The 27,973-nt window shown below is 44.0% G+C and overlaps 1 protein-coding gene across 1 annotated transcript in view; it reads right to left on the bottom strand.

The window, feature by feature from the left end:
• LOC147692124 (mucin-12-like) overlaps positions 1-27,973 on the bottom strand; it is a 587,862-nt gene that overhangs the window by 380,707 nt on the left and 179,182 nt on the right. The window contains exon 6 of the mRNA XM_086936740.1: positions 26,158-26,289. Coding sequence (XP_086792866.1) covers positions 26,158-26,289 — 132 coding nt within the window. The remainder of the gene's footprint in view (positions 1-26,157; positions 26,290-27,973) is intronic.

Genomic DNA, 27,973 nt, shown 5'->3' on the forward strand with positions numbered 1-27,973 from the left:
TGGACAAGGAATGGATTGCAGCTATCTGCCTGAAGTGTCAAGCATAATAAAGCATCACAATGGCAGCACTGAGTTACCTTTTGCAAAAGACGGTGTCTCACCAACACCAAAGTGGCTTGAAAATGCATATGCAAATGCACTTGTGGAAAACACTGATGAGAACACTAGCCATGGCTGTGTAGGTCTGGTTGATGTACAGTGTGCAGTTTCTCACCAGATTGCAGCTGCTACACAAGATCTGCATAATGGATGGTGCAACGGCTTTGGTCTGAGAGATGAAGTGGTGAATCATCTGAATCTGATCAAAGTGAAAATAAGAGTGAAAGGCATTGATTGAAAAAGTGCCAAGGATTGATGGTGCTCTGTCCGAGTTTCTCAGCACCTAAGTAGTCTAATTTGCATTGAAAAAGGTACAGAATGCCAATGAGCCATTCTGATGGCAAGCTGATGACAAAGAGCAAAGAAATGCTGAAACTGTCCTGTTGAATTCCTTTTTTATTATTTTAGTTACTTATTTTAAAGAAGACTAACTGTTCCAAGGAGCTACTTACAGAACTCTGCACTAAAACAATTGAGCTTGACTATATATGATCTGATTACAGATAGACTTGTGTTTGCCTTAGAAATAGATTTAAAATTGTTATATGCTCAGCTTTTGCAATTTTAAAAAAATGTCACTTGTGAAAATGAAATATATGTGATGAATTATAAATCATTTTATTATGATTTGAATTATCAGAAGGGTGGATTGATGGAGCAGATTTCATCTGCAGTCAGGCATTGTTTTATTTGTTGTGCTTCAGACAGACTGCATTTAAATTGCCACGCACATTTTGGTGCAAGTTAAAACCATGGCACATGAAAAATATGAAAGTGAGGCCAATTCAGTCTGACATGCTTTTGCTGAATTAACATGTGTTTTTGCACTGTAGAGAAAAGTGGCCTTTTTAGCTTCGAAGATTAATAGAATATGTTTCTCTCTTCCCAGTTCATCCCATGCAATCTACATTCACTATTTCTGTCTTAATAGACTTTGACTTGTTGCATATTTTGATAAATATTTTCAGTTAATAACACCTCTTTTACTTTGTTGCACATTGCACATTTATTTTACATGTTGTCATAAATAATAGAAAAGCTGCTTTACACTAGTAGCTTGGCTAGGAAAACATTTATAATGAGTATTAGTATGGAGTTTGGAAACATAATGTGCTGATTTACATGAAATTAACATTATCTTTTTGTTTATTTTATTTTTGGGGCCTACCATTAAATGGCTGCCCGTGAAACCATCAAAAGCTATGGCTTGCTTTGAATGAGAAGGGAGCATGCGCAGACTGTGGCAGCTTTCCTCATGCCAAGAAGTGAAGGACAGCTTGAACTGTACATTCTTCTGATTGTGCCAATGTACCAGCTAACTAAAGTATCCGTCCTACTGCGCTGAGAAAAGGAAGGAAGAATTAAAATGAAACATTTTCCCTAGTAAATGTTGCAAATGTTTATAAATGTATTATTCATGTATGCTTCATTTGTTAAAAACTGGCATGGTCAGGTTTTTAGAATGCGTCAGGGTGATGAAAACTCATGCCACCATGACTAACCAATCAACATACAGGTTTTCCTGAAATGCAACATTTTGTGTAGTCTGCCAAACTTTTGTGTATAAAAACTGACAGGGGCTGGCTTTCTCAGCCCAGCTGGCTTCTAGGCTCATTAGGGGGTGTGTGAGCTCTTGAAGAGAAGGAACAGATTAGGCCAGACAGCCTATGGGTTAGGTACGAGATCGTCACGGGTGCTGCAGGGGCGTCCGAGGAGAATCAGGGGAAGGTTTCTTGCTTCCTCGTCATATCTTGGCACTTGAGGCCGCATTCCTTTGAGGTCTGGTGAAGGAGGGGCTATCTCACTCCCTGCTTGCTCTTTAGACACAGACAGACAGACAGAGAGGGCCGCTGATTAAATAGAATTAGATGCTAAACTTCAGTTATGCTTTGACTAATTAATTAGGTCTGAAATGATTTATTTGTCTTATGCATTTATTTCTCTTTATGGGAGATTTTTGAAAACTATTTGATTTTTGATTAGCCTTGCAAGACTATTTTTTCTTAGAAACTCCTTAGGAATTTTGAATGACATTTTGCGCCACATTTTCTATCCTATATGTAATGATTATATGCAGACTGTAAAATGTTCTGTATTAATGCTATTTTTTCTGTTTTCCAAATTCTGTAACCTGATTGATGTTACTGATGAATAAAGGGTCAGAAAAACTTAACTTTTAACTAGAAAATAAAACCCTTTAAATACTCAACAACTCTCTTTATTGACTTTAAATAATAATTGCATTTTTGACTGTTCATGATTATTAAAGTCTCCTGAAGGTAATACATGGTGTGAAGGGCCCAACACCTTTTGAGCGGTAAATTAGAGGTAGCATGAGGGTTTTGCATTGAGAAACTCCCAGAAGTAATTACCGCTCCATCATTCCCAGGTGGCTTCCTCCAGAGTTTTTTTGAGGACAGTTATTGTGGCGTCTTGTGGTATGCTTGTGTAAAGGCTTTCAATGTCAAAGCTCAAAAGGATGCTGTCTTCCTCCATTTTGATGTCATCTAGGAGTACCAGTAGGCTTTTAGTGTATTTGAGGTAAGTGGAGGTAGTCTGGACTATGGTCTTAAGAAAAAAGTCACAGAACCTGGATAGTGGTTCTAATAGTGAGCTTATCCCTGATACGATAGGTCTTCCTGGTGGGGGGATTTTTCCTTTGTGCATTTTGGGTACCACGTAAAAATACGGGATTTTGCCTTCTGTTTTACACAGGTAATCTGCCTCTTGTTTTGAAATCTTCCCTGCGGCTTCTGCTGTCTCCACAAGTTGTATGATTTCGGCCCAAAGGTCTTCTGTGGGGTCAGATTGGAGAGGTTGGTAGTTTCTAGCATCTCCTAGTAGTCTCCTGCATTCCGTGTATTAATCAGATTTGTCCATTAGTACAAGGCCTCCGCCTTTGTCTGCTAGTTTTATTATGATGGTGTCGTCTGATTTCAGGTCTGATATGGCGTTGTTTTCTGCTCTGCTGTTATTCTGAAATAACATGGTGACTGTCATTGATTCGATGCCGTTAAACACCGCTTTCTCAAAGGTGTTGATTTCTACTGGAGTTGTGTGGGGTGGTGGTACGAATGTGGACTTGATTCTTAGTCCAGTCTCATTGGGTACTTCGTCAGTGGCGTTGTTGTCATGTTTCTCAAAGAATGCCTTGAGTCTGAGTTTTCTGAAAAATTATGCCAGTTCGCAATGAAATTTGAATTTGTCCAGAGCCACTGTTGGGACGAAGTCAAGTCCCTTGTTAAGGACCCTAGTCTCTGTCTCGGTAAGTGCCCTGGATGATAGGTTAGTTACTAGCTCCTCGCATTGCTTGGTCCCGCTTTGTTCATTCCTGCTTTGCTCCTGGTGTTGCTGCCCACCGTGTCTTCCTCCTCCCATTGAACATTGTTCCCTTGTTTTTTGCGTCCTCTTCCGCGCCTGCCTCTGTTTAAAAAAGGAGGTCGAAATTGGTTTCGCTGGAAAGGGGGCTGTTGGAATGGTGATTTCCATCCATACATCGGGGATTGTTGAGGTTGTTGGAAAGGGTTTTGAAAGGGGGGGTGGCTATATTGTGGCCATTGGTAGTACCCTCTATAGCCTCCTCTCTGTCTTTGTCTCGGGGTCCCGTTCCCGGATCCTCCACTGCTGTTAGAGGTGTTGGAGGTGTTGCTTGAAGCGTCAGAGTCAGGGTCTGGTGCCGTTGATGCTTTGTAGTCTGCATCTGAGTATGGGTATGCATTTACAAAGGAAAACCGTTTAAGATCCTTTTGGAATTTGTGTACTTTTTGTTGCGTGAGGTTATCCCTATATTCATTAATTTCTTTATTCAGGTCATCTAGTTTCTTCTTGTACCCTGTGATACTGGCTTTAATTTGTGCTTCAGTGACCTGTATTTCTATCTGGATTTTCTCTGATAGGCTCAATGCTGTTTTGAGGATAAGCATGATCCAATCAGGTGTAGAGTGCCCCGCAATGAGAGCCCAATCCTTTCTGAACTCTGGGTCATCTAGAAAAATACGCGGTGCATTAGTAACTAATAGTCCCTTGGGTGTCATATTGTTAGTTACGTATTCTTTGAGTATAGTCCCGTGTAGTATGGTTCTTATCCAGTTACGCTTCATTTCAGACAGTTTGTCCCAATCTGAAGTTTGCGAAATGGTGCTGCTGATGTTAGTATCTGCAAATACTGTGAGGTTACTCATAATGGAGTCTATCTCCTCCGCTGAGTATGATAAGCCTTGGTTGTCCACCATGTTTGCCGTGTGTGTCCTATTGTTGTGTGGGTAAAACTGCTATGTGTGGACTCTCGCAGCTGTGGGCTGCCAGGACATAGACTAACAAAAGGGAGAGCAAGGGATGGTGTTCACCTAGAGTTAACGGAGAGTACTCCTGTTCCCCTGATTAAGGACTAAATAAACAAAGAAAGGAGTACCACCATAGAGAATCAAGAAAAATTCCTAATGGGGTGTGTAAATGACAAAAGGAAAGAATTTATCCTTTTGTTAAAAAACCCTCACTCACCACCCTAGTGGTGACATGCTTCATCATCGGGGTCCACCCTGGTGGCCTAGCGTCACCAGGGGGTGCTACAACACCTGAATTACAATGGAGCTGGTTGTGGGTGTAAGTGCAAAAAAAGGGTGTGTTAGAAATTGTCCTGGTTTAACTTAGTGGGAAGATAAATTTTATTTACAAGCAACTGGACAATGTTAAAAAAGTGTGGAGAGATACTATGAGGGTAGTTATGGCCAACAGTATCTCTGTATGTGATCTGTTCTACATGTTTCAACCTTAGATGGGATATACCAGGTTTTCGTCAAAACCAAAAAAACAAGGAAGTGGACGGTATGTGCCCCCTACAAGGCGCACCCAATCCTAAATCCTCGTTACCAAGTTAGCAAAAATCGCTACTGGTGAAGGCTCTAACCTCAGTGGGCGAGCATGTGAAGTAAAAATCAAAAGACCTGTTTGGGAGAAAAAGAGAGAAACGAACATCCATCAGACATGATCCATATTACATGCCTGTTACGTTGAGCAGTGTCGTATCTCCGTGTCAGCATGCTTCATGCCACTCTCATTAGGAAATTGTGTTACCCAGGCACGTAGTTTTATGGCTAATTATCTTGCACTCGTGCCGTTACCAGCATGATATTGTTGTGCTGTTCTTTGGCCCACTGAGGGCATTCTATTTTGCCAACACACACATACTGATCAATAGGTGCGTGCTCCGTGGCATACAATACTTTTATTCCAATCTCGCGCACTCGCAGTAATTATTGTGGCGTGATATTTTCCTCTCGCATCCCTATTATTGTGGTCGAGGGGTTTATTTTTGAAAATGTGCATAGATTACCCGTATAACTCATTTGACACACAAGGACTCACTGACATGTAACATGGAGGACAAACAAACATATATTGGTAAATGGGAGGCGGCTTACTCCTATTCTAGTGTCTGTTGCATCGGAGGGCAGGGGGTGGTATCACCTCGTGTACAACGTATTCTGTAATTACATGGAGGCAACTGTTTAGGGAAAAGGGGTTGCCAATCAGGGTGGGCCGCGTATCGCAGTAGATTCTGGGCTCGTTTATGGCGATGAGTCACGGATGCTGAAAAGGAAGTCTGCTCTACTTACAGTTTTGTTGTGGTGGAAGTGGCCAGTTACCTACATCTCTCCTCCGCTGCCCCGCTACACTGTCCGGAGTTCCCATGCGCGTTAATGTCAGGAGCCGGCTTCCGTGGTGGGCGGGGTTCCGTGTTAGTCACGTGAACGTAACCTGGGCAACTGCTGTTTACACTCTACTACGGCTGCCACGTTCGGCCAAAAAGGTTAAAGATTACAAGCCCGGTTCCGTGTAATGGGATAAAGTTATTTGGTGATAAAAAAGGGGCGCTATAGTGTAAAAAAGCATCTGCGGGATATACCCACATTGTCAGGGTTGGGTGAATTCTGTAAGCGCGACAAAGTGCGCTCACATTTGTTAACCACTATCATGGGGGAGAAGCAGCTGTACAATGGCTACTATATTCTGGCCATGATAGACGCTGATAAAATAAGAGCGTCGGGCAAAGGTGTAGATGCTAAAAAAATGGGCGTTATGAAGTGCACATAATTATACAAAGGACTGGCCACCGGACTCGCTGCTTGTTTGTGCCTATCAGTGTCCAGACGCAGAAGATGCAGCCTGAGTCAGCCATGTTGCCAAATGGCTACATTTCTTCTCCCTCAGATGATGACCTATGCTAGGGAGGTGCTTTTTACTTTAAGAAATCGAACCTGCCTTGGGTTGCAGCAGAACAAGCACTGCAATTGTGCACCTGCAATGACTGTGGGCTTGTTGGAATTGTCCCCAGAGGGATTCATCAGTAGTACCAGGTACTTATTGTAAGCAGAGTGAGCTCCAAGCCTATCTGTAACTTCCTCTCACAATACATGTCTAATCTCTAGAGCATGTCTAAATAATTGCAGATCTCTTTCCAAAAGCTCCTTTGATGTGTTCGATGTACTTTCTGATAATACCTGAGATCTTATATTCATGACTGAAACATGGCTAAAAGAAACATCAGCTACAGACTTAGCATTCACCTTTTCCCCAGGATACTGTATCCTATTTGTGAACCATGAAGGCAAAAAAATGGAAGAGGGAGTCGTTGTCATATTTAGGGATGCTTTAGAGGGACCTGTTCTCCACTGCGGCAAATAGATGGTATTCAGGGCTTTATTTTTTGCTTTAAATTAGCTCCATCATTTGCCTTTTCAGGAATTTTGATATATAGAACCCCTGATTGGCCAAATAATTACTTTCCCCAAGTGTTTGATATTATTGCCCAAGTTTCCTTGCAATATTCGCAAATTATTGTCACTGGGGATTTTAACATGCACATGGATAATTCTAAGTGCTCTCAGGCAGAGCATCTTGGTTTCACCTTGGCAGGTATGAACCTTCCACAATGGGTCCTGTCTCTCACGCATGAGGCAGGACATATACTTCATCTTATCTTTTCGAACACTGGTGACCTGCAGGTTTTTCCAGCGCAGTGCCTCATCTGGTCAGATCATTTTCTAGTCCTGGTTTCTTTCAATGGACTTCTTAGTCGGGAGAAGGTAGACAACCCATCATCTCTTTCAGGAGCATGGCCTAAAATCATAGAGATATCCCTTTCCCAAAAGCTATAATTCACAACCACTTCTTTAACAGGGTTCCCTGAAACGGATGTGAACAACTTTAAAAAATGGATCACCAACAGCCTTGATTCTTCGGCACCACTAAAACGTGCGGTAGCAAAAAGGACCAAGCACTACACCCCTTGGTTCTCTTCTGTATTTAAGGGAGGAGAGTGCAGCTGTAAAAATCTGGGTCCAACTTAGAGAAAATCCAATGGCCTGGAGGCTAACATACAATATAAATAAGTGCTAAGAAATGTTTACAATTTTTCTCGTAAAGCTCAGAGAGAGTACCTCTCCTCTCAAATCTTGGCAGTGTTAAATACTTCACGAGAAGAATAAAAAATGTCAATTCCTTTCTCTCTCCTGAGACTGTTAACAGTAAATGTAGTCCTTCTTGCCAACTTCGAAACCTGTCTTCAATTTTTCATGAGAAAATTCAGAAAATATTTGCAACCTTTCCTATAAGTACTTCGCTTGAGGCACCGATAGATACTATGGCAACGCAAAGTCATGTGCTCTCTAATTTTCTCACAATTTCTAAGGACTTTTCTCTGAAACAACTTGAGAATTGCAAATCAGGATCCCCAGCATGTCCTTGTTTACGCTGAATCTTAAAGATGATTGCATCTAACATCAATCCTGTGCAATTGCCAGAACTGGGAGTGGGGAGAAGACAGTCTGGGCCAGCGGGTTCTAGGAAACTCAGATAATATAATGTTAGAACACATGTCACTCAGAATGTAAGGGGAGTAAACATCTTTGTCAAATTATATTGAACTAGCAGCCCGTCCCGACGTTGTCCGGGTATGAATTGCTGCCGGCCAGTAGAATATTGTTTTGATAGCATTTCTTATCTGTGACAGGCCTGTGAAACGCTCCGATTCACAGTGCACTGCTGATGCACTTAAGAGTGCGCGTTCAGTAGTGTGTGAACTCGAGTTTCCCTACTTTATTTTTCCTTGCAATATTATATAGCGTGAACTCGACAACATGGTATGAGCACAATTTACATTACAGAAGAACACATTCATTTGTGGTAGGCACGGGGAGACAAAGCGATTTGCCTGGAATCACAGGATGCTGAGCTGATGCCGAGATTCGAACGAAGCTCCCCAGCTCTAAAGTTCGCAATTCTAGAACTTGTGGTGGGAGGTGTGTCTAAAAGTGTATGTCGGTGCTGGCCATCAATGAGAGATACCTGTGCATTTTTCAAATGGGTGGTGAAAAAGTATGAGTATGTTGCTGGAGATGTGGGCTGCCATGCCACCAATGTACTTACCGGGGGAGGGTAAACACCCATTATTCCGCAACTTTCTTTCCGCATACCATCACTCCGCATACTTTCATTACGAAAGTACCACGACTCCGCAATGCCATTATAACGCATGGCATTACATTTTATATGCTTTTACCACGCATACATTTACAACGAAATTCAGTGTAAATGCATGAATGGTAAAAGCATGTTTTTTTGTAATGTTTGGATAAGGTAAGTATGGGTATAGGGGTATATGTTTTGGGGTACTGAGGTATATATTTTGGGGTGTTTGGGTATTTTAAGGGTTCAGAAATAGTTTTGGGTTATGGGGTACAGGGGTAGTTTTAGGGTTTAGGGATAGGTATGGGTTTTGGTGTAGTGAGGTATTTTTAGGGTTCAGGGCTAGGTTTGGGTTTTGGGGTATAGGGGTATTTTTAGGGTTCAGGGGTAAGTTTGGGTTTTGGGATACAGGGGTATTTTAAGGGTACAGGGCTAGGTTTGGGTTTTGGGGTACAGGGGTATTTTTAGGGTTCAGGGCTAGGTTTGGGTTTTGGGGTACAGGGGTACTTTAGGGTTCAGGGGTAGGTTTGGGTTTTGAGGTACAGGGTTAATTTTAGGGTTCAGGGCTAGGTTTGGGTTTTGGGGTACAGGGGTATTTTTTAGGGTTCAAGGGTAGGTTTGGGCTTTGGAGTACAGGGGTATTTTAAGGGTTCAGGTCTAGGTTTGGGTTTTGGGGTACGGGTGTATTTTAGGGTTCAGGGCTAGGTTTGGGTTTTTAGGTACAGTGGTATTTTTAGGGTTATGGGGTAGGTTTGGGTTTTGAGGTACAGGGGTATTTATAGGGTTCGGGGCTACGTTTTGGGTTTTGGGGTACAGGGGTATTTTTAGGGTTTAGGGATAGGTTTGGGTTTTGGGGTACAGGGTATATTTATAGGGTTAAGATGGGTTAGTGTTTAAGGGTGTTGGGGTATTTTAAAGAGTAAGGGTGGGTTATGATTATGGGGTGCAGGGGTATTTAAAGGGAGCAGGGTGGGATTAGCACACAATATGAGACATGGCATGAAGGGCGGAACGTACCACACGCCCCCAGCATTTGTCACGCTCCCAGCACACATCCACAGCACAACGCAGACACGCCCACAAGGGACTACTTTGCTGGCACTGTTCTTTTACCTTTTAAATGTATATGGTGGGCGTCTGCATAGCCTATGTCCTTCTGCTGCAAATGCCCTTTCCAACGCTGATTTGGGTGTTGTGATTGGTGCTGTGGTTCCTGAGATTACCCGCCTCAAAGGTTTGGGCTCTCTCTTTATTATATTAGTATGGATAAATGCCTATTCGCAAATGTTGGGTGTTGATATAACAATGGTTCAGAAAGCACATCTGACAGAGGAGGGAGGCTCAGAAATTGCCCAAAAAATGAATGGGCCAGTTTTACTCCTCTATTTACTCCTGATATGCCAAGGGGGTCGCGATCTGGATGGCGCCTAATGTCCCAATCCAATTGTGCAAATTCTGGTATAGAGGGCAGATACGTTTTGATGTATGGTATGTTGGACGAGGTAGAAATGTGCTTACCCAAAGTATATATGCTGAATGTGGATGACGTGAGTTATTCTGTACACTGGAAGGGGACTTAATCCTCTATGTGGCCTGGCATACAGAGGCCCACAGGAAGGAATTAGAGGCAGAGCTCCAGACAGAGGAAATATAAACAGCAGTACATGAAATAGCCCATGGACAATGACCGAGTCCTGATGGTCTCCTGGTGGAGTATTATCAGGCTTACTCTAATTTACTGTTAAAAAAGCTCCTTGACCTCCTTTTTGGAGGCCAAGTGATAAGGAATATTACCACTACTCATGCATGAGACAATTATCATGAAGCTCCCTAATCCGGGGACAGACCTGAGAGATCTAGGGTCCCAAAGGCCACTGTCCATGCTGAATGTGGACACAAAGATACTTTAGAAGGTGCTAGTGATGAGATTGTGGTGCATAGTGATGCACCCAGTAGGTGACGATCAATGTGGGTTTAAGCCGGGTTGGAATACTCACATGAGCCTCCAGAGTTTGTCTCACAGGATGCACTCGGTTCAGGGGATGGACATTGAGGCAACACTAGTAGCATTAGATATTGAAAAGGCTTTTGACACCCAGGGATGGGAGTACCAGTGAGAGTTGTTGCAACATATGGTATTGGGGCCAGGTTTCTTGACCTGGGTGCAGCTGTTGTATACAGCTCCCAGCCAAGTGTGCGGATGTGGAGCATAGTGTCTGACGTACTTAACATTGGGAGGGGTATGACACAGTGCTGCCCCCTGTCCCTGCTGCTCTTCAACTTGGCCATGGAACCACTGATGATATGCCACAGGATCTTAGAAATTGGGGGGTGCGTGTTGGGGACACTGTCCATATTGTATCACTGTATGCTGATGACATCCTCATATACCTGACTCAGCAGGAGGACTTACTGCTGGTGCTACTGGAAATAATGAAAGACTTTGGGCGGGCGTCCTGAGTGCGTGTAAACAGGCACAATGCAATCCTCTTTCCCATAGCAGGCTTACCGGCACGGCCACAGATGGACCTCCCCGAGGTGGGAGTGCACTGGGAAACAGAAAGGTTCAGGTGTTTGGGTATACAGGCAGCACATGATCTGGGGCCACAATATGGGCCAGGCTGTTGACAATCTGAGCACTTCTATATTGTTCTGGAGCACGCTACCTGTGTCAGTGATGTGCAGGATAGCCTTTAGTAAAATGGTGTTGCTTCCCTGGTGACTCTACGGAATGCAGAATACCCCCTGTTACCTACAGGAAACTCACTAGCCTTCTAATGTTATTGGTGTCAGCAGGTAAGAGAAGTAAACCCAAACTGGATATACTCAAACTAAACCCTGTGGAGGGTGGGTTGGGACTCCCGATCTGCAGTTGTAATATATGGGTGTGCTCTTGCAGTCTGCAGCACTCTGGTGTGCAGCAGGAAAACAATGGAAAAGGCATCTGGAGAGGTCATTGTTGCTTAAGATTTGGGAACAAGAGGTTATGCAAGTTTGTTAGATCCCTGTATGCAAAGCTTCTCCTTCTCTTGTGGTTGCAGCTTTTTCTACACATACAGTCACTAGGTGGATATGTCCCAATGGACAGCAGGTAGTTGTCAGCATACCAGGGACCTACAGATGAACAGCACCGTTGTGACTATTTGTTCCAGGTAGGTCTGGGACAATTAGTGTAATACACCAAACTTTGCTGTACAGCCTGGGAGATTACAGTGACCTTTCTGACAGAGCCAGAGGAGTGCCACACCCTTAGTGTCCTACTAGACCCAGGCTGAAGCTAGGGGCTCATCTCCGAACTGTATGCAGCATTGAAAGAGGACAGACACATTAACAAGGTGTCTGTGTACAATAGCTGGACCACGGATCTGTATTAACTGCTTACAGATGGCAAGTGGACATGCTTGTGTGCCCAGTGAAAGACCAGGCTAGTAATGCGCACTTTAAGTTCACACAATTGTATTATTTACACCAAGCTTACCTCACGCCTCAGCAACTGCACAAAATATTCCCAGACTGTGCAAACTGGTGCACAAGGTGAAGTGCAAACACAGCTAATTTTCTTCACATGACTCAAATTCGAAGCCTACTAGGCTGGACTTGTGCGAATGCTCGGGGTGGGAGGGCGGGGGTCACCGGTGCTAGGCTAGAGATAATTACTGTCCATTGCGTCCTTGACCTTCTGCCGATCCTGAAAATGAGGAGGAAGATGAGCGATGGATTTGCTTTACTGAGACTGGTGTTTGCTAGAGGTGCCTTCCGATTCAGTGGATTAGTCCAGAACCCCCCACTGCAGAAATGGCTGATGGACCTACAGGAATAAACTGTAGCAGAGGAGTGTAGGCTGAGAAGGATAAAGACGCAGCGTGTGACCTGAGATATGGAAAGGGATTTGTGGAGCAATTGGAAAGAGTGGAATGAGAGGACGAAGACCCCCAGTTGGTAACCCTTGCTGAGGAGTCAGAGTCCCCTTAGGATGATGGGAACACTACGGAGCAGATTTACAAGCTCCTTGCGCCACTTTTACGCCACCGTTGCGTCACTTTTGTGACACAGCGGCGGTGCAAAAGATGCACCATGGTGCGGGGTATTTACAACGTGACGCATCTCCCAGATGCATCACGTTGTAAAGCCCTGCGCCAGAAGAGGCGTACCATCGTAGGGGGAGGCGTTCCTGCACAGGAACGCCTCCCAAAAGTGGCTAAGTGAAATCTACAAGATTTCACTCAGTGACTTTTGGGCCCATGCTGCATCAAAACCCTGCGCCTGCTTGAAGCAGGCGTAAGGATTGATGCAGCATTGTACACATAGGGCCCCCCTGATCATTGCTGGAGCTGCGTCGCGCTTGTGACGCAACTCCAGCAATGCGCCGCTTTTACGGCACAGATGCGTGACGCATTGTAAATGCAGCGCATCATGGGTGGCGGAGCTGCGGCGCACAATTACTGGCGCATCCTTGCCGATATGCAGGGATGCACCAGTAATTCTAAATCTGCCCCTACGTAGCAGTGTGAAGTAGGCAGGGCAGCGCAACCACCCCAATCCATGGAGTCGAGTATGTCGGTTGGATGTGGGACCTGGACTATGCCAATGTAAGTTGTAATACATAGGAAAGTAACTTGATTAACGACACCTCCCGGTGCCGCCTGGTCTGACCATCTCATTTTCCATATAAATGTCTTTATTTGCATTTTCAATATAGTATTTTACAGCAGATACAGGGTATATTTTACAAAGCCTACATCACGTCTTTATTTGTGGTGGCTATTATACATCGTTAAGGCTTGACAGTTCCAACCGGTTGGCAATACAGTTCTCGAGCAGATGCTTGTTACAACTTGGTTCAGCATATGGTATATTACAATTCAGCACATGCTTTACGGAAACTTTACATCGCTTCAAACCTGTTGGGCAGTAGTTGTTCTAGAGCCGCATTGAGTCTGTTCTCTGGTCTGAGCATCTCATGGACTGTATATCGCATATGTGTATTGGTGATAATGTGGCAATATTGAATCATTTTCTTTGTCAAGGGCAACAAAGAAAATTATTTTAAAAAATGGTAACTAGATTAAGTTAATTACACTCCCGAAAATAAATGAAAGCACGTTTCCGAGCAGTGAAAACTGTGGAAGGTGCCGCCGTGCTACAGCGCCAGGAGGAACCTGCAGGTAGGTGCTCCACTCAGGCTTCAATTGTTGGAGAAGTTGCTTTCAAGAGCACTGGTGAGCAATGCATTTGCTTTCATATTATTAGAATTAAAAAACAATACGTTGCCCTCAACTCACAATGCTCATTATGGCAATTGTGTTGGGCTTCTGGATTTTGCCCCTCTGTCGAGCAATGCTAATTCCATTTTGCATGGGGGAAATACACTGTTTCTAAATCTTCCCTAACGTTCCCTTCACCCCTACTGACTCTGTTAAAGTAATTTCTAAAAACCATTTACAATTTGTTCCTTTTTTTCGTCTATACCTTACTTCCGTAAATAGCCCATTGGGCATATTATTGACAAACTACGATAAATATTGCAGAGCACGCTTAACGCATTTTCTTCTATCACCGGATATCGCTGGAATATATCGCAGAGATAGCTCGTTATTATCAACGCTTATCTCAGAGGCGATGCATAATCCAGCGATAGCGCCAAGAACCAGCAATAGCGCTAGAAAACAAGTGCTATTTCCACAGCGCTATTGCAAAGCTTGCTAATAGGCAAGTGCGGACTCAGCCTGACAATCCTACTCCCATTGACAAGATCTGTAAGTCAGGTTTTAAACAGGCGTTAGTAACCAGCGATAATCGCGGTTAGTGCAACTGTTGTTATCGCTATGCGGGTCCGGGGCGGATTGATAACAGAGGGAAGTTGTGTTAGCGACAGTATTAATGTCATTTTAGTGAGGAACACCCACTTTGCATGTCATTAGCGATAAATATCGCTGACATGCAAAGGGGAGAAAAGACGGCTGCTACCTCAAGGAAACATGCGTTAGCGTGTTCTTGATAATAGAGCGATATTTAAATTGCAGCTTTTCGGCCGAAAACGGCTGCTAAAGCTTGGAAATTGGGCTTGATAATATGCCCCCATGTCTTCATAGCTATTGATCTGGGGCATTTTTCTCTTTAATGTCAGACATGAACTTTGTTTGATTGCATTTAATAGTCGTCCGTTGAAGGGGTGCACCCAAAATGCATTGGGACAGTATTTGCGTTGTTCATGGATGCCATGGATGCCATGGATTTAATGGATCGGCAGACCATTTAACTTGAATACATCGATCCATTTTGGAATAAAATACATGCCTCCGCAAGTTCAGTCTACTTGGAAGAAGCTATAATTGCCCACAAGCTAGAATACCAAATGTGCACTGCAGTACAGAAATAGATGGACATTTCAAGAATCTTTAAGCTTGATTTCCTTGGGGCCGATTCACAGAAATAACTTAGGACAAAATCCTGAACTTACTACTTTTAGTATTCACAGAAGGCATTTAGTAGTAGTAAAGTTAGGATTTTGTCTTAAGTTTGACTTAAGTTTGACTTAAGACAAACTTAAGACAGACTTAAGACAGACTTAAGACAAAATCCTTGCTTTACTTCTACTAAGTGCCTTCTGTGAATACCAAAAGTAGTAAGTTTAGGATTTTGTCTTAAGTTAGTTCTGTGAATTGGGTCTATGTTTTAGCCAATAATGGATGAATAAGAAGGATTCAAAAAAGTAAATTTCTGTCTCTGAAGGGCATAATGGAGCTAAGGAGTTAATGGTGGTGACCCTGGCTCCTAAAAACCTAAGGTGAATGAGAGGCTGCTGAGGTGGGCATGTCTAAAGTAAGAGAGAGAGAGTAGGAAGGATGGCAGAGGATGAGCGTAATAAGCAGACAAGCTGATAGGATCAGGTCCTGGTGCAGACATAGATGGGGCTGGTGCTGGGGAGGGCCTGATGAAAAATGTTTTTTAAGGCTGAAATCGTTGCAACAGGTAGCAGTTAGAGATTTTTCAGATGAATGGGATTGTGGGAGCACATGGGTAGACGAGGCGCACAGCTGCATTATGGATTACCAGAAGATGAAGAGAAAGGTGAGTAGGGAATCCAAATCCTGGATGACAGAGCACTGCCTAAAACTAAATGGCACTAAAACAGAGATTCTTATAATCGGGGGCAATGAGGCAAAATGGACAAAAGAATGGTGGCCCAACTGCCTGGGTCCCTTGCCTACTCCCAATCGGGAAGCAAAAAATCTAGGTGTCTGGGTAGACAACAAGCTATCTTTTGACAGCCACGTCAGGAAAACAGTAGGCAAATGTTTTGGAGTAATGAAAACGCTCAATCGGACCCTTGACCTGCTGCCTCTGAATTCTAGACGGACCATGACACAGGCTCTAATTACATCCCGGATCGATTACGGGAATGTGTTGCTTCTGGGCACATCTGCCAAAAACATCAAGAGACTACAGGTGTTACAAAATTCTGCAGCACGTCTGGTGTTGAGGCTGCCTCGCAGAGCTCCTTCGAGCCCCTCTTTGGCAGCCCTCCATTGGCTACCTATCAGCAAGAGGATTGTTTTTAAAGCTCTACTCTGGTGCCACAGGATAATCCACCAAAAAGCGCCGGCGTATATGTCAGATTTGGCATCCCTGTACGAACCGAACAGATCCTTAAGATCGAAAGGAATGGGCCTGCTCAGAACATCTCGCCCCAGAAAAGCTAGAATGGGAGGCAGGTCCTTCCGCACTCTGGCAGCCAAGCACTGGAATCTTCTTCCTTCGAACATTAGGCTAGAGACTAAAGAGGCTTCTTTTAGAAAGATGTTAAAAACCTTTCTTTTCACTTCATAATGGCTTCCCCCTCTCTACTCTTGCTTGCTCTTCTCCACAGCGCGGGGACACGCCGGGAGGCGTCACCATGCGCTTTATAAACCCCTTTAAAAAAAAAAAAAAAAAAAAAAAGTAGAGTGAGTTCCATTATTCAAGGTGGAAAAAATAATAGAAGGGGCCATTGCTTTCCTTGTTGATATAGGAAGCAGGAGGATATGTTTCAGAAGCTTGTGCAGGTCAGAGAGGCAGGTGGAGGCTACCTTACAGATTTGTGTGGCAAATGAGAAGTCAAATACAAGACCAAAGTTTTTGGCTGAAGGGACTCAGCTCTCTGGGCTACCAAAGGGCGGACTGGAGACTGGATAGATATCCTATTATGCAGATTTGTTAAAGACACAATCACCCGGGAGGGTATCACGGCGCAGATCAGTTGTGAGTTTAGGCACACCTAGGGCTTAGTGGGACTACTTGAATAGCCAGGTCTTCATCTTGTGGCGGAATTCATTAAGGGGCTTATTTACAAGCCCCCTGCAGCGCTTGTATGTCACTTTTTCCCATGTTAAAAATGACACATCGGTGGCGCAAGGGGCTTGCAAATCAGCCCCTAAGTGAGGTGAAGGCTCTAATGTGTAGTGGCAAGGCTTCCACACTACTTTTATGTTGTTAGTTTTAAACCTTCTCACGTGGAGCCTGGGTACTAAAGCTATTGAGGAAACACTGGCTCCTGTGGAATGGTAAGAAACACTGCTTATAGTGTGAGGCACAATGGCAATGTAAAGGGGTAAGGTGATGTCAGAAAGAAAGCTGCCACTACACAATGAATGTTCAGTAAATTAGTGAAATGTATTTATTATATCTTTTATAATTTATTTGAACTGCCTGGAGTGAATTGTTAAAATTATGTACACTATTGCTATTATGAATATTTTAATTAATTGATTGAAATGTTTTCGATAATTGTAGTGAGGCTGTATTGGTGTATATAGGACCCTGTACTTTTTCCCCATGAATTGATTGTCTGTTTGAGCTATTTTGTTGTGTGTACTTTGATGGTTATCTAACCGAATAAAGTTATCTTCACTCGCTCACTAGTGAAATTCTTTATACGGAAAAATATACAATTGACAAAAAATATACATACATAGGTGTACCGTATAGAGAAATGTGCTATACAATGGCTGAACGTTACCCAAAAGTGTTTGGTGTCCCAGTGAAAAGAACAATTGAACCTAAACTAAGCAGTGACATTTAAGGTGACATGTGTACAAGGTTTCAATTTTGGAACATTTAGGCGACCACAGGAAATGTAACAGTGTAATGCACAGCACTTAATAGATTCATAAATGCTGTGTTATGGTTTGCCCTTTTGAACTGTCTGCGACGTTTCGACCCAGTTAGGATATTGGGTCTCTTCAAAACCTAGCAGTGTTGGGATGCCTGAAGGAGGGCCTATCCTGCTTGGTGTGGGATGCAGTGGCACCGTGAAAGTAGTGAAGGTAAAAACTCACAGGGAACCCGGCCGGGTACCCCATTGAGGGTAGCAGGACTGAGGCAGGCGGATGGACTGAGTGAGTGGACAGACAGATTCAGGGCAGAAAAATCCAGGTAGAGCTAGATTGCATGTGAATCGTGTAATGGCGCTCTGAATTAGGGTTAGCAGAGTCTTGTGGTGGTATCAATGGACCAGCCGGTGGCTCTAGGCAGAAGATTACTGAGGTGTGCGCTGAGTAACACTGAATAAACTGCAAATGCTCCCCTGGTGCCATTCAACAGAGGAGCGGCCCTCTCTCTGTCGGGTTTGATGACCAACTGCATCCTGTGACACAAGAGTCTAGCCCTTTTGTTTGTCCACCACTGTGGCAAATTTGCTGAGTCACAATTAGTCAATATTAGCCTGTGCTTCCTCAGAGTATAGCAAATTACTATATCAGCAAAAGGGGGGTAATTTGATTCAGGTATATTGTGGTGACTTGGGGTATGCCTACAGTATCAGTTATCATGAAATTGCACGCACCCCTGTGACAAGCTCACTGTCCAAGACTGTTGGATGTTATGGAGTTCTCGATTTCTCCAAACATCTTAAGATTATAGATGTCACGATTCAGGCCCTTGTTAGGAGAACTGCATCTCCCAGAGTGCCTGGTGATTAGTCTGTTGTTTGTGTTTGTTGTTCGTCTTCCTTGTTTGCTATATCCTTCTTTCACCCCTTGCTTCCGGTGCTTGTCACCTGTGAGCCTATCTGCTCTGAACTCGAGTGCTTGGTTAGCCTTATGGGGCTCATGGAGATTTCCTTGTGAAGATATTTGCTCGGAGTAAGCGGAGACCGAGCATAGCCGCGTGCTAGACTTTTCCGCTTCACGGCTTGTTACGCCCTTTGACCTCGGAGAGCCGCGCTGAGACTTCGGAGAGCCGCGCTGAGAGCAGAGGAGCCGCGCTGCTCGCGCTGAAAGAAGGAGACAGCTGTTTAAGAAAGAAGGGAGGACGCGGAGAAGACGCCAGCTGCCTTCGAGTAACGTGAGCATTGTGTGGCATAGTTACGAACTGTGTGAAGAGACGCCGAGTGCACCCGTGTCTCCTCCTTAGATTCGAAGAGAGCTGGGCGCCTTGATTAGTGTTCAATTCAGAGGTACCGAGACTCTATTTTCTCCAGCCCGTCCCCTTGTTTTTGGCTGGATATTGTTTGGTGCACTTTGAGCTAGTTAAGCGACCCCCAGCTTAATTCCCTTGTGGATTTGGGATAGGTATGAACTAATGTATATTTACTTGCCACGGAGAAGTGGAACAAGCGTCTGGACATTGAAGAGATATAGAGAGAGCACATTAGCTTCTTAGATGTGCATTTGAAACTAAGATTATTGCTTTCTCTCTGGAGCTGTGGCTCTTTCGAACTTGGATTACTTTTCTTTCTTTTTTCTTTGGACATTTTCTTCTTGGATGTGTGTGGCAGCCTAGATAAGTGAGTACTTATCTTTTCTATATACCTCTATGCTTTTTGGTTCTAGGAAAGGGAGGGGGTTTGTATTGACAAGTGTCTTCTTGTGTATTCATGCAGATTCAGTATGCAGACTTGAAAAGGGACATCTAGCCTGTCTTCGCCTGCTGTAGATGATTTCTGGCTGCCAGCCTATTATATTTTATTTCTCCATTTTTCCCCTTCCCTGGAGGAGGTCAACCTAGAAGCGTGTTATATGTATGACGCGCCTGGGGGGGCCGCTTCTAGGGTGGAAGGAATTAAGCTACGACATCGCTCCTGCTGCATCTGACTTTTAAGGTTAGTCATCCTGCCTTGTTTGTGACAGAGTGACAAGCCCACGTCCTTTTGCGGCCTGAGCGATGGACACCAACACTGTATTGCAGACCTTGTTGGATTCCTTAACTGCTTTACGCGTTGAGGTAGACGCAGTGAGAGTGGAGAATCACGACATGCGGAGTGAGATGGGTGCACTAAGGCGTGATGTTGAGGGATTGGCCCAAGTTAGACCTACGGGAAAGCAGTATATTAGGGAGGCTACCTTACCCCCCCCCTCAATCCATGTACCTTCCCATTTAGCCCCAGGAGTGCATGCAGGAGTTATACAACCTGTACAATTACCCTTGGCACCGCCTGAAAGGTTCTTAGGGGATCCTAGGAAATTCAGTACCTTTTTAGGGCAGTGTAAGCTGCACTTTATGTGCAAACCCTCTGTTTTCCCTGATTACCATTCTAAGACCACCTTTATGTTGTCTTATTTGGGAGGCAACGCTGCGAGTTGGTCATTCCCTTTAATTGATAAAAATGACCCTGTGTTAGCTAATTTTGACAATTTTTGTGAAGAGATGCGTAAGTTGTTTGATCGCAAGGCTCATATGTTGTCCTTGGATCGGGAACTGATAACGCTTAAACAGGGATCACTGGACTTATTGACCTATATCACCCATTTCAACCGTCTTGTTGTCGAGACTGATTGGCCATCTGCCAAACGAGTTTCCTTGTTTTATCAAGGATTAAGAGGGGAGCTGAAGGATGTTCTGGCTCAGGTGGTGAACATGCCTACTTCTTGTGAAGAATTGATAGATCTCACGATACAGCTAGATCATCGGTTACAGGAACGGAAGGGCGACAAGTATCGCTATGAGTTGCATTTACCAGTAACAAAACCTAAAGTGGCGTCGGATGGTGCATCTAATACAGACACTTCGGAACCTATGCAAATAGGGGGAGTCAGAGGTCCTTTGAGTCAGGAAGAATGAACACGTCGACGCAACCAAAAGCTATGCATGTATTGTGGAAAGCCAGGACACTTTATCAGAGATTGTAAAGCTAAAACAAAGAACAACAGAAATATACCTGCAGTTGAATATCCCTCACAGGATTCGGGAAACGAGAAGGATCAAACAAACCAGAGGCCCCTGGTTTGAGCTTGGATGAGGTGAAAGAGGTCTCTCATGCAATTGCTAATACCATGCAACCTTCTGTGCCCCACATGAATCTGTGTGTTACCCTTACATGGCCCGGAGAAATACCTGTGATGGTACATGCCATGCTTGATTCAGGAGCTACGGGTAACTTCATTGACGTTCAATATGCTAGGAGATTGGGAATTCCATGCATTAAAAAAGATGTACCTGAAGCAGTGAAAGCTGTAGATGGATCGGATTTGATATTGGGACCAGTGTGCTATCATACCAGGCCATTAGTGATGCAAGTAGGTCAAGAACACTACGAATATATATTATTTTGATTAAATGGACGCTCCTCAGTTCAGATTGATCTTGGGCATGCCCTGGTTAACCCAACACGACCCAGTTGTTAAGTGGGCTGCTCGTTCTATCACACTGAGCTCTGTATACTGCGCAGAACATTGTACTCCAACACATCCTCATGAGGAAATCAGAATGGAAACGCCTGCGAGTACTTTAGCTTCTGGAGGAAGAGCCTTGGGGGTCAACGCAATCACCACCCTTCCGGATGTATATCGAACGTATCAAGATGTCTTTAGCGAAAAAGAAGCCAGTAAACTGCCCCCACATCGGGAATATGACTGCGTCATAGATCTGGAACCCGGAGCAAACATTCCGTGTAGCAGGGTATACGCTCTCACTGAAGCAGAAAATGTGTACTTGCAACAATATCTGAAGAAATTGTTGGAATCCAGATTCATCCGTCCGTCTACGTCTCCTGCATCATCGCCCCTGTTTTTCATCCCTAAGAAGGAGGGGGGGCTAAGAACGTGTATTGATTACAGGGCTATTAACTGAGTTACCAGGAAGAACAGGTACCCGCTGCCTCTGATTCCAGTCTTGTTGGATCAGTTAAAAGATGCTAGGATTTTCACCAAGTTGGATCTACGGGGGGCTTATCATCTGGTGCGCGTCCGTAGAGGAGACGAGTGGAAGACTGCTTTCCGCACCCGATACGGGCTCTACGAATACCAAGTTATGCCGTTCGGCCTATGCAATGCCCCCGCGGCATTCCAATTCTTCATGGACAAGGTGTTGAGGGGCTTATTGGATGTGTCATGCATAGTCTATATAGACGACATCTTGATTTACTCCTCTACGGGAGAGGAACATGTTCGACATGTGATGGAGGTTCTGGAACGATTGCAACGATATGAGTTGTATGCCAAGTTCGAGAAGTGTTTGTTTCATACGGAAGAAGTGGAGTTCTTGGGTTATGTCATCGGTCCGAATGGTGTACAGATGGATAAAAAGAAAACACAAGCTATCATCCAGTGGGAATCTCCTTCGTCTGTAAAGGCTTTGCAGAGCTTCTTGGGTTTTGCAAACTTTTACAGAAGATTCATCAAGGACTTCTCTAGGATTATCCTGCCATTAACCCATCTACTGAAGAAGGGAGCTGTTTTCAAGTGGACCAATTCTGCGGAATGTGCTTTCCGAACATTGAAGACTTGTTTCGTGACTGCTCCCATTCTTCGGCATCCAGATGCTAGTCAGCCGTTCATCATGGAGACGGATGCCTCATACTATGCCATAGGAGGTATCCTCTCACAGAGAAACCCGGATACTGGTCAGCTACATCCTGTGGCATATTTCTCTCGGAAACTAACCTCTTGTGAAATCAACTACAGCATCACTGATAAGGAATTGCTAGCTATCAAGAGAGCCTGTGAGGAATGGAGACACCATCTACTGGGGGCCAGACACACAGTGGAAATCTTCACCGATCATCGTAATTTGCTTTTTTTGAAAAGCGCAAGAGCATTAACACCACGCCAATTACGGTGGTCTTTGTTTTTCTCGGACTTTGATTTCGTGATTAAATACCGTCCGGGTCCCCAAAATGGTAAAGCCGATGCGCTTTCAAGACCGGAATCTGCAGTAAGAGAACTTTCTCCAGACACCGGAGAGCCACCAAGCAATCTTCGAGAGGCATCCTTCTCTCCATCAGCTTCAGCTATTGCGGGCTCCCTCGATTTCCTGAAAAGAGTGGAAGAGGAAGTCAAACTGGTGGACGTGCAAACTTGGATAGCTATTGAACCACAGCAAAGAACTTCACGAAACAAACTTCTCTTCAGGGACAGACTGCTGTATGTGCCTACGATAGAACTACAAAATCAGGTTCTGCAATGGACTCATGACTCTACATTAGGTGGACATTTGGGGGTTCAGAAAACCTTGCAAACAGTCACCAGGTATTTTTGGTGGGAGAACTTGCGAAAGGACATTGCAGACTATGTGGCTAAATGTCCTGTATGTACTCAGGGAAAGGCACTGCATCAACAAAGTAGCGGTTTGTTACGCTCTATACCGATACCTCCTGCGCCATGGCACACCGTCTCAATGGACTTCATTGTGGAGATGCCTCTCAGTCACGGCAACAACACCATCTTAGTGGTCATAGACCATTTAACCAAAATGGGGCATTTTATAGCCCTCACTAAGTTGCCTACCTCTGGGGAATTGGCCCTAGTCTTCTTGCAAAACGTGGTAAGGCTACACAGTGTTCCTTCTGTCCTTATCACGGATAGAGGAACACAGTTCACGTCTAAGTTTTGGAAGGCATTGTGTGACATCCTGAATATCGATGCACGACTGTCCACAAGCTATCATCCCCAGACAGATGGGAAAACTGAAAGGCTTAATCAAACACTTGAACAGTATCTAAGGTGTTTTACTCTGCAACAGAGTGAGGAATGGCGGACGTTGTTGTGGATGGCGGAGTTCGCCTACAATAGCGCCACTCATTCATCATTGGGATGTTCACCTTTCTATTGCCTTCATGGCTTTCATCCCAATTTTTTGCCTTTTGCTCACCCTGGTGTTTCCTCTCTTCCCTCTATCCAGGAGCACCATGCTCATCTTATTTCCATAGCGAAGGAGGCTAGGGAACAGTTGGTGGCAGCCAGAGATCATGACAAAAAACAGGCTGACAGAAAAAGAACCCCTGAACCAGTGTATACAATAGCAGATAAGGTATGGTTGAGCACAAAGCACCTAAAACTGAAGGGGAATACTCGATTGCAACCTAAATTTGTTGGCCCGTATCCCATTCTAGAGGTTATCAATCCAGTGGCCATGAAGCTTCGGCTTCCCCCTACATGGCACATACATCCTGTGTTTCACGTGTCTCTCCTGAAACCGTATGTACCGGGTACTAGAGTCTTGGGGAGGCCACAGCCTGTGGAGATTGATGGGGATACTGAATATGAAGTGCGAGCTGTGCTTGATTCCAGGAGAGTGAAGTGCGAGCAGTACTTGATTGACTGGAAAGGGTATGGGCATGAGGAACGCTCTTGGGAGCCTCATTCCAATCTCCACTGTCCTGGTCTGTTACGGCGTTTTCACGCCATGTACCCGACAAAGCCTGGTGGACCACCGAGACGTCGGTCGTTGAGAGGGGGTTCTGTCACGATTCAGGCCCTTGTTAGGAGAACTGCATCTCCCAGAGTGCCTGGTGATTAGTCTGTTGTTTGTGTTTGTTGTTCGTCTTCCTTGTTTGCTATATCCTTCTTTCACCCCTTGCTTCCGGTGCTTGTCACCTGTGAGCCTTTCTGCTCTGAACTCGAGTGCTTGGTTAGCCTTATGGGGCTCATGGAGATTTCCTGGTGAAGATATTTGCTCGGAGTAAGCGGAGACCGAGCATAGCCGCGTGCTAGACTTTTCCGCTTCACGGCTTGTTACGCCCTTTGACCTCGGAGAGCCGCGCTGAGACTTTGGAGAGCCGCGCTGAGAGCAGAGGAGCCACGCTGCTCGCGCTGAAAGAAGGAGACAGCTGTTTAAGAAAGAAGGGAGGACGCGGAGAAGACGCCAGCTGCCTTCGAGTAACGTGAGCATTGTGTGGCATAGTTACGGACTGTGTGAAGAGACGCCGGGTGCACCCGTGTCTCCTCCTTAGATTCGAAGAGAGCTGGGCGCCTTGATTAGTGTTCAATTCAGAGGTACCGAGACTCTATTTTCTCCAGCCCGCCCCCTTGTTTTTGGCTGGATATTGTTTGGTGCACTTTGAGCTAGTTAAGCGACCCCCAGCTTAATTCCCTTGTGGATTTGGGATAGGTATGAACTAATGTATATTTACTTGCCACGGAGAAGTGGAACAAGCGTCTGGACATTGAAGAGATATAGAGAGAGCACATTAGCTTCTTAGATGTGCATTTGAAACTAAGATTATTGCTTTCTCTCTGGAGCTGTGGCTCTTTCGAACTTGGATTACTTTTCTTTCTTTTTTCTTTGGACATTTTCTTCTTGGATGTGTGTGGCAGCCTAGATAAGTGAGTACTTACCTTTTCTATATACCTCTATGCTTTTTGGTTCTAGGAAAGGGAGGGGGTTAGTATTGACAAGTGTCTTCTTGTGTATTCATGCAGATTCAGTATGCAGACTTGAAAAGGGACATCTAGCCTGTCTTCGCCTGCTGTAGATGATTTCTGGCTGCCAGCCTATTATATTTTATTTCTCCATTTTTCCCCTTCCCTGGAGGAGGTCAACCTAGAAGCGTGTTATATGTATGACGCGCCTGGGGGGCCGCTTCTAGGGTGGAAGGAATTAAGCTACGACATCGCTCCTGCTGCATCTGACTTTTAAGTTTAGTCATCCTGCCTTGTTTGTGACAATAGACTAGTTGCAAGTGAAGATTATCTTATTTGGGAATGAAATGGCTTAATTACTTTCCCATAATACTTGTATAAGACCCTAACCATGAAGAAAAGGATAAAAATGGAGAAGGAGGTGGAACTTCTCACAGTGGTGGCAGATAAGGAAAACAAACATATAAACCCTGCCTTACATCATTTCACTAATTCACACAATGCCCTCTCTGAAGCTATTTTACCTTTACATACATGGGAAGATGTGTAGAAATTGTATGCTTCACTGAGCTTTGCAAACATGATATTAAAGCTTATATAATATGGCTTGCTCTGCAACATTAATTGATGTCAGTAGTCGCCGCCATTATATGAAATTTGGCCAATAAGTCACTACCTCATGAGGATTAAATTGAAAAATGAGGACCATCCCATTCAACTGGCAGCGAATCATACTCTTGAAGTAGACATTGGGGAATAAAATAGGTGCTTTATTTGCAATTCTCATATTATATTTCATAATTGTAATAGTCACAGAGATTGATGCCTCCCATTGTCTCACATTTAAAGGTGCAAAATAAAATATTTTAAGCCTGTAAATGTTTTCAGACTCCCTTTACTTGAACAAGATGTCAAAATGAAATGGTGAATGAAAAAGTGGATTTTAGAAATAATGCACTAAACATTTGCAGACCGCTTAGTAGGTGTCATTTGATTGATATTATGAAAATACGCAAATCCAATAGCAAAGCATTACCTGAAGTGGTCGCGGTAGAATCTATAGAGGTGGTTTGATTAGTCACCACTGTTGACATAGTTGTAGGACCGGCTGTGATGATGTTTGGTGCCGAAGAAATCATAATAGCATTTGTCGCAGAGCTATCACGATCTGTAAGAAAGAGCAGATTCTTCATTGTTAAAGATTACATATGAAATCTATTTATAAATGATAGTCAAAATCCATTCACATTCTGAAATGTAAACTAATCATTCAAATTCTTAAATGTAAACTTCTTGTCATGCACTGTGCAGATTCTGGAACTGCTTTTGGTGAAAAATCTGCTTATATGAAGCAACTGGCTCCAGAACAGCAACATGGCAACTGAGTTGTGATTTTCCTCAACCATTGCTGTATTTGAGGTTCAAAGGTTGAGGCTTTTTTTTATTATGACCCATCTTTTGTTTGGCACTCTTCCCATAAACTGTTATTCAAGGACACCTGTGGCCAACATAGGACGGTGGGGATGTAAGGAAAAAGAAAATGTAACTTACCTCCTCGCCACACCTCTCCCCTGTCGTCCCTATGGCCTGAACAGGAATCACGCCCAGGCTCCCCTAAGCCAATCACAATGCTGCAATGCAGCATTGTGATTGACCTGAGTGCTATGGTTTGGCCCTCCTACGGGGGCTGGAGTCCTGGGCATGTTCTCCACACAGGCTGTAACCTGGGTGGAGAACATGCAAAGTGCGCATGACTCTTTGGCCGGCCCGATTTCATGCACACTAACAGAGTGCCCATCACTCCTACCCCTGCTCCTCTGTCGGCAGAGCAGCCCGCCCCACCCACAAAGCTGCAGCAGCAGATCCAAACAAAATGATAATGATTTTGAGTTATCATTTATTTTTCCTTTATTTACACTGCTAAAAAGACTTGGGGCGACGCCTCTCCACCTCAGCAGAGGAGCTGCCACTGTGGACAGGCATGCATTTGCTGATATACACTTCAATGGTACTTCAAGGATTGCTTCTGCAACTCCTGCTAACTTGAAACTATTGCCTTTTGGGTGGAAACATGACATTTTTATTATGCTGCAGTTCTTTATGTGATGTTGCATATGTTTTCTCCTTAGTCTATAACCGCTGTTTGGGACTCCTGCTGCAGTTGTACCGATCCAGAGGCCAAGTGATATGAATGAGTAGCATGTAAATCTTGAAACTTAGTAAATTGGGCATTTGCCCCTATCAAGCTTTCAACTACGTGGGGCTGTGAAAAGTTCTTAAGATGCAGCAGAAAATAGGGAAAAAGGCATGAAGTGGTTCATAACATTTGTAATTTCTCCACAAGTTCCTTAAATTCTGGCCTGCAAGATTTTGCATGTTGGCAAATGTAGGTCTATAATTGTAATATATTATCAATAGTAAACTACTCACCACCATAGCTAAGATAAATATTGAGTAAAAGTCAGAAATTACTTCAGGGAAAGAACCTACTTGACAATTAAATGAGAGAATAAATGACTTTATGATGTTAGAGCTTTGACTGTTATTTTCAGATGTAAGGCTTTCTCTCGCTTATGAAATGTTCACATATGTTTATCTGTCATTCATTGAATTCCATTAACCTTTTCAAAAGGTGATAATGAACAGAAATGAATAACAAAGCATGTAATGATCAGAGAGTATTAGTATAGTCAGTAATTTATAAGATCCATGAGGATTAAAACAAATTGCAGTTTTTTTTTAAATTATTGTAATGTGTTGCACTTCCCTAGTGAAAAAGTGAAAAGATGTTGAAGCAAAAATAAAGATTTCATGTATTGTTTATAATTGTTTTACTATACCGTTTCAGGAGT

Source organism: Lissotriton vulgaris, chromosome 9, assembly GCF_964263255.1.
Source record: "Lissotriton vulgaris chromosome 9, aLisVul1.2, whole genome shotgun sequence".
Taxonomy (NCBI): domain Eukaryota; kingdom Metazoa; phylum Chordata; class Amphibia; order Caudata; family Salamandridae; genus Lissotriton; species Lissotriton vulgaris.